This window comes from Micromesistius poutassou (assembly GCF_964030765.1).
Source record: "Micromesistius poutassou genome assembly, chromosome: 1".
NCBI lineage: Eukaryota > Metazoa > Chordata > Actinopteri > Gadiformes > Gadidae > Micromesistius > Micromesistius poutassou.
Window position 1 is genome coordinate 1,930,653 of NC_140271.1, and position 20,159 is coordinate 1,950,811.

Consider the following 20,159-nt stretch of genomic DNA (forward strand, 5'->3'; position numbering starts at 1 on the left):
CTGCACACACATAATGTGTTTGCACACACATAATGTGTGTGCAGTGTGTGTGTGTGTGTGTGTGTTTATATTATAAACACGCACACACACACACACACACACACACATACACACACACACACACACACACACACACACACACTGTACTAGCTTTACAAGCGCCTTAGTTTAGCAGCTTAGTCTTAGTGTTTTTTTTGTGTCACCCAGAGCCACGAAGAGGTTGAGGAGGAGTTCTAGTAAGGGGGAGAAAGGATTGAAGAGGAACTGGAGTGTGTGTGGGGGGGGGGGGGGGGGGGAGAGAAAGGATTGAAGAGGAACTGGAGTGTGTGGGGGGGAGAGAAAGGGTTGATTGAGTGTGAAGAGGGACCTCTGCACAGGCAGAACAAGAGCCCAATGGCTTTCTAAGAGGGTTCATTGAGATAATGAAAGAGTGAAGTGGAGAAGAGAGAGAGAGAGAGAGAGAGAGAGAGAGAGAGAGGGAGAAAGAGAGAGAGGATGCCCTAAGACACACAGAAGGAAAGACAGACAGAAGGGGACCCAGACCACTGCCCCCAGGTAAGAACACGCAGCACTCAGCTGTGAATGGCTTGTGAGGAGGAGGAGGAGGAGGAGGAGGAGGAGGAGGAGGAGGAGGAGGAGGGTTAGATGAAAAGCAATGAAAGGGAGAAGGAATTGAATAGAGGAGATGATGACATTGTGAGTAGTCTCTCAGAGAGGTTAAGCAGGAGATGCCCCGTTCACATGTGTATGAGGATGTGGCTGGGATGCATAGAGCTGTGTAGTGGACTTTGCTGGGAAAAGGCATTTAAAAACTGTTATTGGTATGTGTGTGTTGGGAGCGCGGTCCTTTAATGTGTTTGTGTCTAGCTGCAGAGACGATTGTGCATCATTGCATAGCTAAAGGTACCAGGTGGATACAGTTTTACATGGCATACTCCTATTGAATCCATATTTTTTGTCCCTCTGTTCCTGTAACCTTGTCCCTCTTTGCATAGTGGGACAAGGTTAAACTTTTAATGAATCTACGACGCAAGGGCCTTTAAAGAAAGTAAGACATGAAATTGGAATGAATTTACAGTATATAAGTGTCTTTCAGCAACAGAAGACATTAGCTAATTGAAAAAAATTGGATGCCACCCAGTCTTTCATTTCAGATATACAGCCAACTTGTAAAACATAAATATCTTGTTATGCCGGTGAAAGTTGGTGTTGCACCAATGATGCTTGATTAAGGTATTCTCTCCTGAATCCACATATTGCTACTCAAACCGCCGGTTGTAAACATTTTTTTAAAGCTAAAACAAAAGTAGTTGTTAACCATAGCCTAAACTATGACTTTTTTTCAACTGATGAATCAAAAGCCATGATGTTAATGAAATGTAGGCCTATGCTACAAATTAGGCTACTTTATTATTAGTTGAGAATTAATAGTTATAGCTTTGTGTGTTGCTGCATTGCATGTGCTACAATTGCTTTCTTATTAATAATTCTGTTTCATATGAAGGACAATTGTGGACAGCCATCATTTCAAGCTGTTATTTAAACTGAGAATTTGCCTAATTTGCCAACCATTTTCAGCATAAACATTCAGCCTATTATCAGTAATGCATTTGGATTAATGAACCAAACAACAAAATGCATAGTACCTGTTTGACTTTATGTATTTATTTTTTTCATTGTAGGCTTTCTACAACATAATAACTGATAATGTACTAAAAGGAATAAGCTGATTTGAACTTACCCTCCCGCAATCACCTGAATATTATAAATACAGAAAAAAGGCTTATCTGCAACCGCCTACACAGGCAGTTATATTTGGGTCAAGCGGGCCAATTACTCAATCCACGCATCTCTCGGTTGAACTGTGTGTGTCTGTTTGTGTCCTAACAGCAGTAGGCTCTGTATATGGTGTGAGAAAAGTAAAGGACCAATAACTGAACCCTAAGTGATACCACACATTAGAGGAACTGTAACAACAAACCTTTATTGGAGATAAAGAGTACGAGGTAAATGAACCAAGGGCCAAAGGTCAGAAATTCCAACCCAGTGCTCAAAACGGCTTGTTAAAAAGACATGGTCGGTTGTATCAAAGACTGCACTTAATTCTAGCAGCAGCATATCAGGGCCTTGCCAGGTTCTAGTCTGTAGCAGTGACTCTTTTCAAACTGACCTACCATTTGTGTACGGTGTAGCATTTATAAAAGAAGCTGCTTGAAAGGATGCTATTCTGGTTGATGGGAGTAATCAACCGGAATGGCAAAGTCCAGAGTCCTTTCAAACTGCTTCTATCATGTGCAGCAAAACGTCTTAGGATTTTTGCAGAAAAGTAGTACTAGTGGTTCTAGTAGCAGTAGTACAAGTAGTAGTAGTAGTGTAAATTGTCTTAGTAATAGAGTAGTATGGAGATTAGTCCGCATTTTTTAAGGCAATAAATCCAAACCAGGTTTCTTCAGATGAGGTTGGACACCGGCAGTTTAAAAAACTGTGGACCAGCAACAAGGTATTTTGTTAATTGTACAGAGACGTAAAACTACAGATGAACCCCTCTTGGAAGCAAGACATCCAGAGGGCAGGGGATGGACGCACATGGGAGAGTACGGCCATTTAAAAAAAGAGTGGAAGGGGAGAGTCTAAAGAGAGCCATGTAGATGAAGGAGCGGATGGAATTATACTGGATCTTAGAGCTTTGATTTTCTCCTTAAAGTCAAGTAGGAAATAATGGGACCATTGAGTTAGGCGTATGAACATGTGATGAGAAGTGTAAAAATAGACAGCTCTCGTAACCCTCATATCTTAATTATTCTATGAATAGTATCTTATTCTGGGCTGATATTGAAGTGGCTAGGGTGTTTGACTCTAAGATTAATGTCCACAGTTTGCCTGAAGACAACCTTACACTTTAAAAGGTTAATTTGACACAATAGTGCAAATCTGGTATTTGAATACGTAGAGGGCACTGAAACTCACTATTTCATCCTGATACTGTTTTGGTCACCATTAATAAATTCCCTTGGAAATCCAAAAAGAGCTGAGGTTCCAGACGAATACGCATATTTGCGAATTGGTCGGTTGATGTTAGGCTATTTATTTGTGATAACGAAATTTATCTATGAAGTGAATTAAAGGACATCCTTGAGAATGATGCTTAAGCCCTACCTGCTCATTAATGACCTATATCTGAATCCACTGTCAGTCGCTTTGAATAGAGGGGACAGATGGATGGATAGTTGGATAGACAGGAGCTTTTTCTCCAATGCTGGTTCCAGCTGATTGCGGTGCTGCCACTTCCACATTATGGCGAACCGACACGGTCTGATTACTGACACAAAAAAGCACTAAAACATCACTCAGACGTCACACAATTTGTTTCGTTTTTTCTTCTCAGTCTCATCCAGACTCTGAGGCCTCACCTGTTCTGCCTCCCAGGAGGCGTTTAGCACAAGGAGAGCACTGATATCCTGTACTTGTGAAACAAATGTCTGAATTAATTTCCCTGCTCGGTTTTGTATGATCTGCATTTGTTTCCCACGTTGTATCTTGAATGCCTCGAGACAAACAAAAAGATGGAAATGATCAATATAAGATAACATAATGTGGCACAATGCGATTTCTCTACAAAACACCGCCAGGCATGATTAAGAAAAATGTGAATGCTTCTTTTTTAAAGTGTTTCGATGTGGGAGGGGGGCTCATTTCGTGGGTGGTGGTGTAACTTAGCTTGGTCTTCCTCAGCTGTTTATCAGCTCGGAGCACTCTGCTTGGATTAGAACCACAACCACTTTATAATTACTCTAATGTATCTCGACTGGACAGGCCTGCCGTTCTCAATAATAAACCCATTAATTGACTTTGCCTTCCTTTTCCCTTCAGCCTTCCTTGCTTCCCTCATCCCTCCTTTTTTTTGAATTGTGGTCTCCCTCTCTCTCCCTCTCTCTCCCCCTCCTCCTCTTTTTTTTGCTCTCTCTCTTTATGTCCATCTATATCTTTATCTCCTCTGCAAAAAATGTTCTCCCTCTCCTTTTCTCCCACTCTCAATTAATGCCATTCATTTACATTACTTGCTCGTTAGTCTCGGATAATAGCTCATTGTGACTTGAATGGTACAAGGGGGAATAGGGGGTATGTACTGCTGATTGGTCCGTAGATGTAGATGATGATTTGTCCAGTTACTTTGTCCTATCCTCTTGGGCTGTCCAAGCAAGGCAAATGTCGTAACCATGGATTTTTCTTTGGTGCACCGCTTGTGATTTGAATCCATGGTGGGAATGTTGCCACCAACACCCAGTTCATAACATTCTGTATGCTGCAAATGCAAGAGCTTGCATCAGTGGGCCATGGGCTCAATCACCGTTGTGTTACCTCATTCACCGATAACTGACATCGGGGCCCAAACATCGCCCTATCTACGATAAAAATCGGCAGGTGGATTGTTTTGTTTTGTATTCAAAAACCTGTAATTGCTATCGAACACAAAGAATTTGAAGCGTTTATATTTGCTCAAACACAAATGATATCAAATCTAAATTCGAGATTGCTGTGTTATTCTGGATTTAATGACTTAGAAATGTGCCACGGTTCTTGGCAGTTCCCTGTGCCCGGCGTGCCAACTGATTTGCTTAGCTTTATGTCTTACATAGAAATAGCTTTATTAATAACACCTTTTAAAAATGTACTTCAAGCAACTCTTCAACATTCGTCAAATTGTTTAAGTATATATAATTTGGTGACCGCTTCCATCCAAAGTGTTTCACAGTACCTTGAGTGCATGCGGCAGTGGTGTGTGTGGTGGTGTGAGTGCATGCAGACAAGTGCTCATCAACCAACTAGACGGCGCTCGGCAATTGTTGACAATTTTCCTTTAAATATCTGAATAGAGCCAGGGCGGTGAAGGGGTGAGTCAGGGTGAGGGGGGGGGGGGGTGTGGGGGTGATAAGGGAGGAAGTGAGGGTGAGGTGAGGGAATGAGCATAGGGAGATGTGAGAAGGACCCTGTCTCTGAGATTGATGTCATCTCTAGTTATTTATATTCCACTCTTCCCCAAAATAGATAAACAAAACTAATTTAAATAGGAAGAGGGGCCAAAGGCAGAGTGTACTGCTGTTGTGTTATTGGACGACGTCCAATCCATCGCTGGCTGATGACTGACCGTCGGCTCTTGGCATTGCTGCTTTTTTAATCAGGTCCTTTCAATTCTAGTCAAATGTGGCCAAATTTACACTTTTAATTTATGGACCTTGGCCCAAGCCGTTGACTGTTTGTCTTTCATTATTTATTTATATATGTATTATCTAATATACAATAAAGATCAGGTTTAAGTTTCCTTTGTTAATTTTTATGCCACTAGGAGGCAGTAGGGAGAGCATGTGAACTGTGTTTTCAGAGGATTATATAAGTGATATAATTTCAAGGGACTCATTATAATGCTGTGATAAACATTCAAACCTCATCAAATTAAGCCTACAACTGAGTATAACCATTTTTTCGGTGGAAAAAGTAAATTAATATGCAGACCCAGTGTGTGTATATATGTGTGTGTATGTGTGTGTTTTTGTGTGTATGGTATGTATATGTGTGTGTGAGTGTGTGCACATGTGGGTGTGTGTTTGTGTGTCTGTGTGTGTGTGCCACTGTGTATTTTCTGGAGCCTATTTGACAGAAGTTAAACTGTAAAGCTGTTTAACAGCGAATTAAACAATCAAAGACTAACTAGCATTTCATGCATCTGTTTTTAGGTGTTTTTGTGATCCATTCTAATTCCCAGTAGAGTTGTGTGAGGAAGTTGACACGGGTGCACTGCATACTCTAGGCACGTGTGTAAATGCCTGCGATTCCCAAGGGCTTCTCTTGAAATGCTGAGCGGTGGACCATTTATGACACACAGAGGAAACAGGAACACAGCTGTAGATAACATCTTTGTCAACTGGTTTGAGATCTAACACCAAATATAGCTCTTATCATAAGTATTAGATCAGGCAGAGTATTATTTACTATTTTACTATTTAGTCATTCGAGCAGACGTTTTTATCCAAAGCAATTTACTCTGAAACATTTCAAGATGCTGTCATTGAGGGGCAGGTGGGGGTTAGGCCGTCTTGATCAAGCAGGCCTACAGACTGTTGACCTTTTGACTGGAAGTCAAACACCCCAATACATCCTGAATAACCGTTTCTTATTCCGATACTTCATCGTCTGGGTGACCAGTATCATTGGGCACAGCCTCACACAGGAACAAACAGTTATTCGGAACAAAATAGTATAGTAACTGGTGTGTTAAGTTGCGTTGGGGAGCTAACCCTGAACTAACCCTTTAATGATATGTCCTGGCAGAATTTAGTTATTAACTGAACAGCCAATCAGAACAAGCTGACAGCACTGTTGTGACATTTCAACATTTCTGAACTAGCAGGCAAGCCCACATTTTCACGTTTAGCCTACCCAGGACAGAAAAGAGGAACCTTGACTTGACTCTTGAAGTGTTCAGTATTGGCAAGCCCTAACATACGCTTTTTACCATAAGAAGTCATAATAGACAGAGACCGTCAGATGGAAGAGGACATAGACGCCACAGGCAAATATATTGCCTCATAATTTAAGGTGGGTATCCATTTGAATATTGACGCTTTTGTTTCTTTAGTTGACAGATTAATATGATTTCAATTTGGCATACAGATCTTTTTGTAACATCTGTGTTTTTTTTTTCAAGGATTTAAGCTGACCAAAAAGCAAACTATTCAATGTGTGTTTTCTTCTATTTATGAGCTGAATTCGAAATGACAAACGAGGGCAACTAATATGACTAAGGGAGTGTGTGTGGATGATGGTTGGTTTAAGCAGCCTCACCTGTCAGTCAGACTGATTGGACTCTGGGGCTGGGTGGGGCTGCACACCTGCGCAATGAGAAATCAGTGTGCAGAGGTTAAACCAGCCATCACCACACACAACCCAGTATGGTAGCATGGTACACCTCCTGCTCTGTGTATTATACTGACCCTTGGTGGTTCGAACATCACCACCCCGTGTCCTTCCTTGTTATGGAGGAGCTCAGTCAAAGCCACCTGGGTGTAGTGTGGCAGCCACCTAGGTGGCATGTAGCCATGGATCTCATTACAATGACATATAAGACTTTTAGAAATTTTGCCAATTGTTGAAATGATTGTTGCAAAGCAAATATACGTCAACTCAAAACTACCGTTGCAGAACCCCAGTATGTGGGGAATTGCAGTTTACAAAATACGTCAAGACATGTAAACAGGGAGACCACATCCCAACAAACCAAATGTGGGAGAAGGTTATGTTTGTGTGGGACATTTACCAATGCGGAGGTATAGTCTCAAATTTTGATATGTCTTTCTTAATCGGGGACACTGAAGAAAATAATTCTTTGACAACGGCCTTGCAGCAGCTTCACCCATTTATAGTAGTTTCCAAGTCTTTGTTGTTGAATTTCTTTGTGGTAGTTTCTAACTTATTCCGCCTAAATCTGCATAGCTTGTTGTGACTTAGTGGTGACTCCCAATTTCTTGGAAAATTGGAAGTCTAGCCCCGGGACAACAGCCTCCGCTGCTTTCTTCACAGCCATTGGATCGATGTGAGATTTAAGGGAGGGACAACAGGTCACCGGATGTGGCCGATAATCCGGCTACATCCTTGGTTCTCAAGAAGGGAAGTGCCATGACTCAATACGCACTCCCTTACATGTCATGACTCTCACGACATTACAGTAATATGTGTCCTTTAATTAAGTCTGTCTCTCTGTCTCTCTGTCTCTGTGTGTGTGTGTGTGTCTCTCTCTCTCTCTCTCTCTCTCTCTCTCTCTTACAACAGGTATGAATTAACAACAGAAAAAGACCTTGGGATAAAAAGGGCCAATCCAGACCAGGGGCTCTGCCCGTCTGACGTTCCCCAGGAATCATGTATCCCAGTTGGGCTGTTTCCTGTGCTGTTCTCCCACTCCTGGTTTTCTGCTCTGGTCCAGATAACTGTGCTCTCTATGAGAGCAGCTTCCATGGTGGTAAGCCTTGTTCAAACAGCACAAACTTCCAGTCTACTTCAGTCTCAAACTCTCATAGGGCTTTCATTGAAGGGTAAGGTGAGGTAAGGGTTAGAGAGTCTGGTTCAGGGCTCTAGGTTTGAAGGTTATGGTGGTAGTTAGAATTAGGGTTTTAGGGGATAGAGTGTTAGGTTGAGGGTTTAGGGATACAGAGTTAGGTTAGTGTTAGATTTAAGAGATTGGGGGCTAAGTTTGAAATTGGAAAGGATTCAGGGTTAGGGTGTTAGGGTTAGGAGGTTTAGGGTGAGTGGTAGGGTTGTAAGGTTTGGGGTTAGCTACGATACATGTTGAAGGGTTAACAGTCAACAATAGACGCTAGGTTGAGCTTTCAGAATAAAGCAAAAAAAAAAAAGAAAGCGGTTGCCTCTTTGATTCTGTTGGCTGTAGAAGGTCAAATAAAGCTGTATTCTGATTGGATGCGCGTCAATGGGTCATCGTGAACTGATAGAGAATCTGAGGTGTCCGCTACACCAAGGCAATTTTTAACATTAGGCTGCACTAAGCCTACAGGGCTCGACTGGATAGGAAAACATTTGCAATGCTGGCAATGTGGATACTAAAAGCTCATCATGGGTTGACCGCTGAAGGGGGTTAGGTGTGATGGTGAGGCTCAACGTTAGGGTTTGAGGGTTAACGGGTGTGACTGTGAGTGTGGTCAAACCATAACCTGACCTAAACCATATCGCTTTTTCCATTCTCATGCCTCTTCTCTTGAATTTTCTTGTTGGATCTTTACCTGATAATCCTGTTCAACCTGATCTTAGCATATGTGATGATGATGCTTGTTTTTCTTGGAACAATCTTCTAACACTCCAATATCACATTGTCAAGGGTATGACAATAAACAGGAAGATAATACAGAGTATAAAGGAGCTCAAAAAGATGAAACTAAAAATAGTAAAATCAACTATTCAACTCCGATAAGGTGTTCATTTCTAGCCCTGTAATAAATACTAAATATTAACATTTATCGCCGCCTTCCTCCTTGTTCTCCCCGTCAGTGTCACCTGAGTTGGAGTCCCTTCTGTGCTACAATGACTACAAATCCAAAGTCAACTGCCAGTGGAGGGAGGAGCTGAGCACACAGGAAAATATGCCCCTGGAACTCTGGAACTGGAATCCCTATGGCAACAGGTAGAGAGAGAGCGAGAGAGAGAGCGAGAGAGAAGGAGAGAGAGAGAGAGAGAGAGAGAGAGAGAGAGAGAGCGAGAGAGAGCGAGAGAGTGAGAGAGCGAGAGAGAGAGAGAGAGAGAGAGAGAGAGAGAGAGATTATTATATTATATTTAATATATTGTACATTTCAATGATGGCACCTGCTGCACTTCTAACCATCCATTGAAGGAGGGATCCCTAACTCTACGTTATTTCTCAAGGTTTCTTCCTTCGTGAGGAGTTTTAATTTGCACTTTTGGGGACTAGGGTTGGGGGGTGTCAAAGAATATTGAAAAGAAAGAATACAGCTTTGAGACTAACTGTGATTAAGGAGCATACAATTAAAATGTACTTAACTTGAAAGAGAGAGAGAGAGTGAGAGAGAGAAAATAATATAAAAAGGACAGGGGGAGGGAGGGATGAAGCGATGGAGTTAGAGATGTCACTGCCAATGCCATTGGTAGCAACAGCTAGTAAGGGAGAAAGGGAGGGAGAGGATGATGAATACAAGATAGTTTAGGTTTTGATAGGACAGATTTGAAAGTAAGTAAGGAATCCAAAGAGACAAAAAAACGCTTTCTTTCTCTCTGTCATGAGTTCAGCTGCTACACACTAAAGAAGTCTGACGTCGACAAAAGGAAGGAACAGCCTTCTTCGTGGCATATTTCTTTCTTTCTTTATCTACTTATTCTGATGTGTTATTGTGAAAGCAGAAACTACTTTGCATTGTAACTTCTCCATTCTCGAACTGCTCAGATCAGCAGCAGTCGTCTTCCAGATTAGAGTGTTTCCACTTTTCATTTCCTCTATCATTATTTGTTGTGTTACTCATGTACAGTCGGTCCATCCTACAGGGGAGGGCATCCATCCCGAGGAACTACATGCTGATAAAGAAATGCATAGGAATTCTTTCTAAAAAAAGAGAGAGAGAGAGATAGTGAGGGATAGGGAGAGAGAGATGGAGAGAGATAGATAGAGAAAAAGAGAGATGAAAATATCTAGATATACAGTATATATATATTTTTTTAATTCCGAAATAATTATCCATCTCAAATAAATTATCAGCAATCGATGATGAATCTGACTTGATGTCCCTGTTGCTGCAGGGAGTCGATGTGTGAGCCCCTCGATGGACCACCCGCCCCTCACCAGGACCGGCGCCGGTTGATGCAATGCCGATTCAACACTTCCCTTTTTGCTATCGCAATCAACCACACGTTCTTCTTCAAACCCCCAATAGCCACTTCCTGTAGCTCTTCACACCGCAGTCTGGACCTGTCCCGGCAACGTGAGAACTTCTCATTAATGACACACAATAGTTACCTCATTACCCTGTCTGTTAGTTGGGCGGGAAAACCTTCTGTCGTCTTTGGGGGGAACTTTGACAACTAGGGGAAATAATGCATTGAGATAAATTAGGTAATGATAAGGTATATTACAATTTCCCTATCTGTGTTGCCATCGTTAGAGTAAAGGCATCTTAAAGATCAATTAGGTGGCTTTGGTCATGGTTCATAATGGTGGCCACTTTTCAAAATCATCTTATGGGGATGTGGGGGCAGGATTTAGGTGTAGTGGCTATGGGGGACCAAAACCCAGGTGAAAGGTACTGGGTTCAATCCCCAATGCACACACCATAGCCTGTAAACTGACAAGGGTCTTTGAGTCAGATGCCTCCTAACCCAAGACCTGCCCCTTAATAATGGCACACCTTTGAAATCAATGTCATTGATGAGATTCATGAGATGACGTCTTTAATTGTGTTTGAACAGTGAGAGTGCATCCACCGGTGGATCTGTCTGTCCGTATTTCGGAGAAAGGAGACCGGCTGATCCAGTGGTCCAGCCCCTACCCAGTCCCATCTCGTCTCAGCCACAATCTCGCCTACCAGCTGAGCTACAGGATAGAGGGCCAAGACACGTGGGAAGTAGGCATTGCATCACTGTAAACACCATCACTCTCCCAAAAATACATGCAAATACACATACAAAAACAAATGAATAAAAGTAATAATGTTCATATAAGTTCTCTACAGACACATAAACCCTTACAGGTCACTATTTCTTCCATCATTATTCTAATATGTTTGTTTAATAAATGTACTTATATAAGTTCACAATCAAATTGATTGCAAGCTAAATTAATTGAATGCTACTGTGTGTCAAAGAACATTGTGAAAACTAAAGGCCATCAATACCTCTAAAACTACTGAAGAACTAAAGAAGCTACATACATTATAGCTGAAATATTCAAGACATTCTTGTCAAAATTTGTTATTGAGGACCATCAGATTTTCTCTTAACTGCACCAAAACAATATATCAAGAATAAAAAATGAATGGTAAAAAAAATAATAATAATAAAAAAGGAATGCTACTGCGTGACACAACAATATTTAATCTATACAACAATACAAGCCTTTTAGCAGGATTGAACCTGGGCCTACTCACTAGCTCCTTTTCCGTCTCTCTCTACATCCATATGTGACTCAGTTAACCCAGTTGAAAAGGCATGCTTGTGAAAAGGTAGAAAAAGGGGACACTACTGCTTCTTAAAAAAAACCTCTCCCTCTCTCTCTCTTCCTTTCTCTCTCTCAGAGTAAGATGTTGAGGGAAACCCATCTGAAACTGTGGAATGAGCATCTGGATCATCCGGTAGTTCACCCAGGTTGCTGGTACGAAGCCCGGGTGAGGGCGATGTGGTTGACCAGCGGGCTCTGGAGCGAGTGGAGCCCCCTAGTGACGTGGAAGACTAAGGAAGGTCAGCGATCAGAGAGCGCTGGAATGCCACATCATCTCTACATTCCAACTTGTGTTTACTGATATTATCTAACATTATTTGTAGAACGTTCAATCATGTTTATGAGTACGTGTTAAGGATGTGTGTGACTAGGTATACCGTTTGTAATACAATGAATTTATATTTAGTTCAAACTATAGCTTTGTCTTTAGCATCTTCCCATTGCTTGATTTAAGTAGTTGTTAACCAAATTGTGTTTGTGTTGTGTGTGTTCGCGTTATCATCATTGGAATAACCCCAAATACTTTTCGGCAGAAATACATATTTAACATATAGTTTTCTTGTCAAACATTTGTCCCATATTTGCTCTGATGGTTTTCGTCTATTTTTAGCCGTAAGTATTCTTAGACTCAGAGTTCCTTGTTTGTCACCCTATCGTCCTCTCTTCCTTGTCCGCCCACAGACGTTAGGAAAACAACTTGAGATGTCCCTTTACCAATGTGATCATGCTTCATTTATTTGTGTTTAAGCCCATAATATCTCTCTCCCGCTCTCTCTCCCTATCTCACTCTCTCTCTCGCCCAATCCATCCCTATGTTACTTTGGTAGCCGTAGACCAGACTCCCAGCATGCAGTGCGTGCTAGACGGGGAGGAGAAAGTGACGTGCAGCTGGGAGCTGAGGAAGGAGCGGGCTCGCTTTATGACCTACCATGTGGAATGCCAACACAAGCATCAACACACCATGTAAGGCCTTTGTGTGTGTGTGTGTGTGTGTGTGTGTGTGTGTGTGTGTGTGTGTGTGTGTGTGTGTGTGTGTGTGTGTGTGTGTGTGTGTGTGTGTGTGGGGAGGTGTGAGTTTTCTTTTCTGTTCTGTTGATCTGTGTGTCCTTCCTTGCATACACACACATATAAGCAGGATAGTGTCATAGCTAGTTGTATTCGAGTTCCAGACGAAAGGTTCTGGGTTTCAATTCAACCTACATTTTTGTTCGACATGGTATAACATCCCCATAGCTGCTCCTTAATAGCGTGCATCCGAACTCACGGTTAATTACAATGGATAAAAGCATCTGCTAAATAAAAATATAAAATGTAAAAATAAAATATAAAGTGGCAAACTGCAACATAAACTTAAATGAGCACATACACACTTGTGCGCACACACACACACACACACACACACACACACACACACACACACACACACACACACACACACAAACACACACACAAACCCCGGGTCCCAGTACCAGTTTGGAATAAAACACAATGGAGAACCAGCTCAAAGAAAGGCCCCCATCCCCCAAAAAGAAAAAATGAAAAAAAAAAAAAACCTGGACTCTTACAACCTGTCCTCTGTGTAGCACCCCCACCCCGACCCCAACACACCCGGGTACAACCACAGACAGGGACAGCAGGAGAACAAGGTGCAGCACTTCAATCACATGGCGGTGCAGTCTGTCTGGCGCGCAGACGGCCAGACAGGGTCAAGCCACTCTCATCAGTCCCCCCCCATCCCCACCCCCCCTCCTGCCCACCGCCCCCCCCGCCTCTCCTCTGGCTGCCCCGGCGCCGTGTTCCTCAAAGGGCAGCTGTTGATTGCCGGTCGGGCGCAGGTGTGTCCCTGCAGGTATGGGGTAATTGACGGTGGATAACGAGGTGCAGCTGGGCCCTGTGCCCCGTGGACCGCCGCCTCCCCCAGGGCTACCTCGGGCCGGCGGTCAGGGAACACGACAAAACACATACAAGACATGCGTACCATGTTGGTGCCAAGTAGATACACCTGTACATGTGTACGTGTACATGGGGGAGGATGAACGGGGGCTTGGGGCATTTGTATCATGAAGAAAGTAGAATTGCAGCACACATGAGATGATGGGTTTTTAAAAAGGGAGGTAACTTCTGTATTTTGCTATTTACAAAGCGTTTTGTGTTTTTCCTTGATTGTAGTCATTGCATTTTTGTATATGACGCAACAGAGAAAATTAAGTTATTACCCAATATCCAAAATTCCCCAGAAACATTATTTGTGGCGGCAAGAGAAGAACATTGTTGAAACTCTGTAAATTCAGAGTGCCGACCCTGGTACATAAATGCATGCACGCGCACACAAACACACACCCGCACACACATATACACACACACACACGTTCATGCCTACATACATACATGCATACAAACGTGCATGCATACATACATACATACACGCCTGCATACATACACTAATGCATTCAGAGATGATATGCTAACCCTGTGCATACAAATTTAAACATAGATACACCGCCATTCTTTGGATTAAACACTGACATATGCCAATAATTTAGGCCGATCATACAACTGCACAACATTCTATTTACCTGTCTGGTTAGTGCGCCAACAACAACAACGATAGACAACAGACGCACGGTCTGACAGACAGAACAACCCATGTATGTTATCATTAATATCTACCACCTCTTGTTTCTTCTTCTCTGTCATTTCCGCTGTTGTTTCTATTTAGCGCCAAGAGGTGCTGTGTTCACAAGGAGGTCACTCCCATCTCCCGTCACAGTGAGGCACTGTTGAGGTACAGCTGCTCCCTGACCTCCTCTAATCCGGAACACCTAATGCTGGAACTCATCCCGGAGCTCAACGCAAAGTCATTCATGCCCACCGAAATAGTAAGCGTAATGTCACAATATCGATAAACAAGACAATAGATGTCATAGGACAAGGCCAGAGTAATCATGTTTTTTTTTCTTATTATTTAAAACCTTTTCCGACGACAATATTCGTATTCTCTTCTGCAGTTTTATCCAATAAACAGATGGATTGTATCCGTTTCCATCCATAAACACATAAAAACAAGTCACAAAGAGAGAGAGAGAGAGAGAGAGAGAGAGAGAGAGAGAGAGAGAGAGAGAGAGAGATGAGAGAGAGAGAGAGGAGAGAGAGAGTGAGGAGAGAGAGAGAGAGAGAGAGAGAGAGAGAGAGTTTCAACATGGCAGTGAATGCACTCAAAGAAAAAGCCCGTAGAGCCCTTTATGCAATCAAATCTAAATTTTACAACATAAACATACCTATTTCAATCTGGTGCAAATTATTCGATAATATAATACAGCCTATCGCGCTGTATGGAAGTGAGGTCTGGGGTCCACTCAGTGCACATGACTTCACTACATGGGATAAGCATCCAATAGAGGCCCTACATGCTGAATTCTGCCGGTCCATATTGAAAGTCCAAACAAAAACACCAAACAACGCATGTAGGGCAGAATTAGGTCGTTACCCATTGGCTTATACCTATACAAAAACAAGCACTAAAATTCTGGATGCACTTAAAATCTAGTCCCAAAAATACAATTCATTTTGAAGCACAAGAAACCCAGGAACTGAACCCTGACAAGAGTCCCCTTTGACAGCTGGTGATGAAGCTAACTAACACACATCAAGCTCAGTCCAGCACTGCCTCCAAAACACCAATTAGAGTCAACAAAATAATTAATGAAGCAAAAGAAGACTATTTGGAACATTGGACAAACCAAATCTCAAACCAAAGTAGAATGAATTCCTATCGGATCCTAAACAGAAATTACAAATTAGCAGACTATCTCCTCTCTGTCAGAGATGTGAAGCAGAGGCAAATCCTGACCAAGTACAGGCTCAGTGACCACAACCTGGCAGTGGAAACAGGCAGGCACAGAAAGACCTGGCTGCCCAGAGAACACAGAATATGTGGTCAATGTCTGGCAGAGAAGGTTGAGACAGAGGAGCACTTCCTTTTACATTGTAAAAAATATGACATTTTAAGACAGATATACTTCACCAAATTACAAATGTATATTCCAAATTTTGCAGACATGGAACATAAGGACAAAATGTCAATTCTTCTTGGTGAAGGTCCGTCTGCTGCCCTGGCAGCACAATATGTCCTAAAGTGTCATAACCTGAGAGATTCAGTGTGACTTTGTTTAAAACCTTGTTCTTTATCCTTATTTTTATTTTCTATGATACTAACGTATATTCACATTGCTTATTGTTATTATTATTATTATTATTATATTGTTGCTTAATCTGTTATTTTATTACAAATCTGTTATTTATACAATTATTATTGTTCAACTTGAATATTGCTTTGGCAATACTGTACTCAAACAGTCATGCTAATAAAGCACTTTGAATTTGAATTTGAGAGAGAGAGAGAGAGAGAGAGAGAGAGAGAGAGAGAGAGAGAGAGAGAGAGAGAGAGAGAGAGAGAGAGAGAGAGAGAGAGAGAGAGAGAGAGAGAGAGAGAGAGAGAGAGGGGAATTTAATGATTATATATCTGGAACTGGACTGTGTGACCATGTCTCTATCTAGTGGTGAGATAACGCCACTGCATTCCTGTCAGTGTTGCCTTCCTGCAATTTTATACCACATAGAAATCATATTCATACACACACATTGATAATAACTATATGTATTATGGTTTGGACACTTAACTCCTCTGGATGAAAATCTGGGTTGCGCTTTTTCATCCTTTAGAGACTATATTCAATTTATCTGTTGCTATCTTTTGTATATATATATTTTTTATTTATTGCGAGATGGGAAGCAGTGGTCATCAAAGTGTGTGACGCATTTTGCCATGTGCAGAACGTAAGTATCTCTGACAAGAAACCTTTATTTTCTCTTGCAGTCCGCCCAAATCCCCCAGTGGCGGTCAGAGTGACAGAGAAAGGAGGGAACTGGATCGTTAAATGGGAGAAATCTCCCTCAGACCTCAGCCTGATGTATGAGGTCCAGTACAGTACGAACCCACTTAATGAGGTATGCCAAGCGCTTTGCACCGAAGAACGTTGGATCATGCAGTTTCTTAAAGTTAAAGTTAAAGGTGATTTTGGGTGGGGCTTAAGAACATCTGAATAATTGTTTTTATTTTAATATTAGACCCTCACCAAAAGTCCATAGAACATTGTCAGAGCAGGGACAGGCATGAGGTATTCAACTCCCAGCTGAAAGCTTCTGTGTTTGATCCCAAATGTCTTCAGCCTCTGTGAGGCATCTGTGAGACACCCAAACACTAGCTTATTTATTATATTCTAAATCTTCAAAAATAATAGAGAATATAATAGAAGAAGATAACAACAGAGTATAATGTTGTCATATATATAGATGCTTCTGTTATGGTTGAAGATTCTAGTTTAATTGTCCTGGACATTGTTTGGTTCTATCTCAGGAGGCCACTCACCTCCAGCAACTAGCGGAAGGGTTAACATCCCTGACCATCACAGGGGCCTCCCTGAAGCCTTCCCAGCGCTACAAAGTCCAGGTGAGGGCCCTGCACCCTGAGGGAAGCTACTTCACAGGGCCCCCCTCTGAATGGACCCAACCAGAGGAGTGGTCCTCACATACAGGTGGAACACACACACACACACACACGCACACGCACACGCACGCACGCACGCACGCACGCATGCACGCACACACACATTCATATAGACACACAACCACATAAACATGCATAACCACACACACAGATACATATAGACACACAACCACATAAACATGCATAACCACACACACAGATACATAAACACAAACACTCATGCACACACACATAGAAATACACACACACACACACACACACACACACACGCACACACACAAAGGCGCATCCTTCATGATGCAAGTTCATCTTCTTGTTCTTTGTGAAACCTTTGAAGCTTAGCACATTGTGGCGCTGATCATGGTTACTACTGTTTTTGCGGTAATATTATTGATCTTGTGATTGGTTGGCCATGTTTTGGTGGATGATCGGCAGTGCTTTTAAAGTCGTCGCCATGTCAACTTGATAGCACTCATCATCTGTAGTTCCATCATCATCCTCATCATCATCATCCTCGTCATCTTCATCATTGTTATGTGTAGTCATCTCATGCAGATGTTTCATCATGTTTCTTCTGCAAGGGTCTGCCTGGTCTCCAGAGACCCTCCTCTACGTCGGACTCTGTGTACTGGCAGCTCTGCTCTGCCTTGCCCTCTTCTTCGGCATACAAGCTGGTCGAAGGTCAGCCCCACCGTTACTCCTTTCACTCTTCTTTATTCGTTCCGGCTGCCTGCCTCATTTTTTTCAATCCGTTTCACTTCATTTGCTTGGTTTAATATGTTTTGGTGGACGCATCAGTCCTTGGAAGGTTATCTACCTGAGGCGGTCAAAACTCTTATTTGAAACGAAAGGGAAGGTGAAAGTAGTTAGCCTTTACCTTTACAACAATACAAAGTTCCTTCATTGCCAATTCAACTGTTCTGCAGTTCATCTATTAGTGCACTAGTTAAATCGATGTGTGTGTGAGAAACAGTCCTTGATGTATGTGTGTGTGTGTGTGTGTGTGTATTACAGTTCCTGTAATCTGTCCAGTGTAATCTGTTCTGTTCTGTTCACCTATGGTAATGCAAAGTGCTTATGTCATGTGATTCAACAGGAAAGTGTTGGCGTGGTTAGAGTCTGGCCCTTCTCCAAACAAGAGTAAACTCTTTGTAGAGAGCAAGGTGATGCAATGTGATGTCCAGGGATAATCAGTTTCCATCATTTGGAGGGAAGAAGGTTGAAAGTTGTCTGAACTGTCGGTTGTGAAAATGATCTCTTCACAGAATCTTTCCTGCCCCCTTCCTGTTATACTGGAGGAGGAGATCACGGACATCTGTAGGGTCAATCACCTTGACAGCTTCTCTTCCAGGTAAAATATCTGCTCTCCTAAAGCAAAACAAATGTTATATGATGTGGTATGAAGGTACCGGGTTTGATCCCCCCCAATGTCCAAAGCCTAACCTTACAGCATCCTTGAGTAAGATGCCCTGACCCATGGCTGCTCATGGATGAAATGCATCTGAACCAAAGGGTTAGCTAGAAGTCGCTTTGGTTATCATTAGTAATATTTACATATTAACAAATATATTGTGTAATAATGGATTTGTCTCAATGTGTTTCTAATTTGTGAACATGACATTGTGAACTGAATTACATGAATTACATTATTCAAAATGCTTTGTTAATGCACAAGAGAATGTAAATATCTCTTTGTTTTCTTAAATGGGTCCAGTTGTTCTTCTGAAGCTACACTGGACAAGAAACAGAAATGGCATATGTCCTTCTCTGAGGATGAAGGCTGTTTGGACTGCGATCGCCTGCCCTCGCCTAACTCTGGCAACCGCATCGCCTGCTCGGACACATCAGCTCTCAGCTTCAACGGCCCCTACATCATCTGTAAGGTGAGGAGTTCGAGCTGTCTCTCTCTGGCGTGTCAGAGCCATGAGAATGGAGGAGAGAATGGTCACTGGAGATATTTAGTCCGTTAGCAGACGGACTAAATATTTTTATTCCGATATGACTGACAAGATGAGGCTGAACAACCGAGTACAACCAAGTAAATAAAAATAAAAAAACAGATAGAGAGCAGAGTAGCTAGGGCAATCAGAAAACGAGGTAAGTAATTTGTGCAATTAATTGTAGGCCTACTTATTGCTTTCAAATTCAACAATAGTGACATGTCCTTGCCATTCACAACCGATGCTCAGTTTGCATATGAAGACGCATTTGAAACTCGAAACATAAACAGGATTTAGTGAACACGAGCCTTTATATTGCAGGGTACACCGGAATCACCCCAGGTTTCGGTGGCCGACCAACAGGAAGTCAAAGACAAGGACGGCCCCTCTGGTTTTGATTCTCAGCTGACTGCTGTCCTCCCGGAACCATTCGCTCCGACCGTCTTTCGTTCCAGAGATGATTACGTCTTTCTACCCAATCCTGGCCTGTCCAGGTCCACCGAGGAGCTCATTACTCACGGCAACAACAGCAACAACTACCACACAACAAAGGTAGATGGTTCTGAAAGGGCTGGACAAGGCTTGAATGGAGAAGAGCAGAGCGACACAGTACTCCTGCAGGGCCATAGCAATGGTGACCCGCCGCCTTACTGTCTGATGCAGTTCCCGACTGCTCCCCATGGGGACACTGTTCAGCCCTCTGGATACTGCATTCTTCCTTAAGCTATTCCCAAGTGGTGTGCCATTGCAATGCTGCTACAATGCAGTGTTATGCTCTTTTTATTTTTGTTGCTTTGAGACCGTTAATGTAATTGACATGATCCGGGCACAGTGTGGTTAATTAGGAAAGATAAGGGATTTTGTAATATGTACATGTCTTATGGTATTATTCGTCGCATTAGCCGATTTTAGAATCGAGTAATATGCTCAA

The 20,159-nt window shown here is 42.3% G+C and overlaps 1 protein-coding gene across 1 annotated transcript; it reads left to right on the forward strand.

The window, feature by feature from the left end:
* Positions 1–6,480: 6,480 nt before the first annotated feature.
* On the forward strand, positions 6,481–20,159 carry csf2rb (colony stimulating factor 2 receptor subunit beta). Its single transcript, XM_084488710.1, is given in 16 exon segments — positions 6,481–6,594; positions 7,825–8,011; positions 9,052–9,184; positions 10,309–10,490; positions 10,975–11,129; positions 11,799–11,961; positions 12,550–12,685; positions 14,442–14,584; positions 14,587–14,601; positions 16,599–16,729; positions 17,139–17,316; positions 17,870–17,969; positions 18,385–18,451; positions 18,554–18,639; positions 19,003–19,171; positions 19,550–20,159. Coding segments are annotated over 15 exon segments (2,160 nt in total). The 5' UTR covers positions 6,481–6,594; positions 7,825–7,911; the 3' UTR covers positions 19,952–20,159.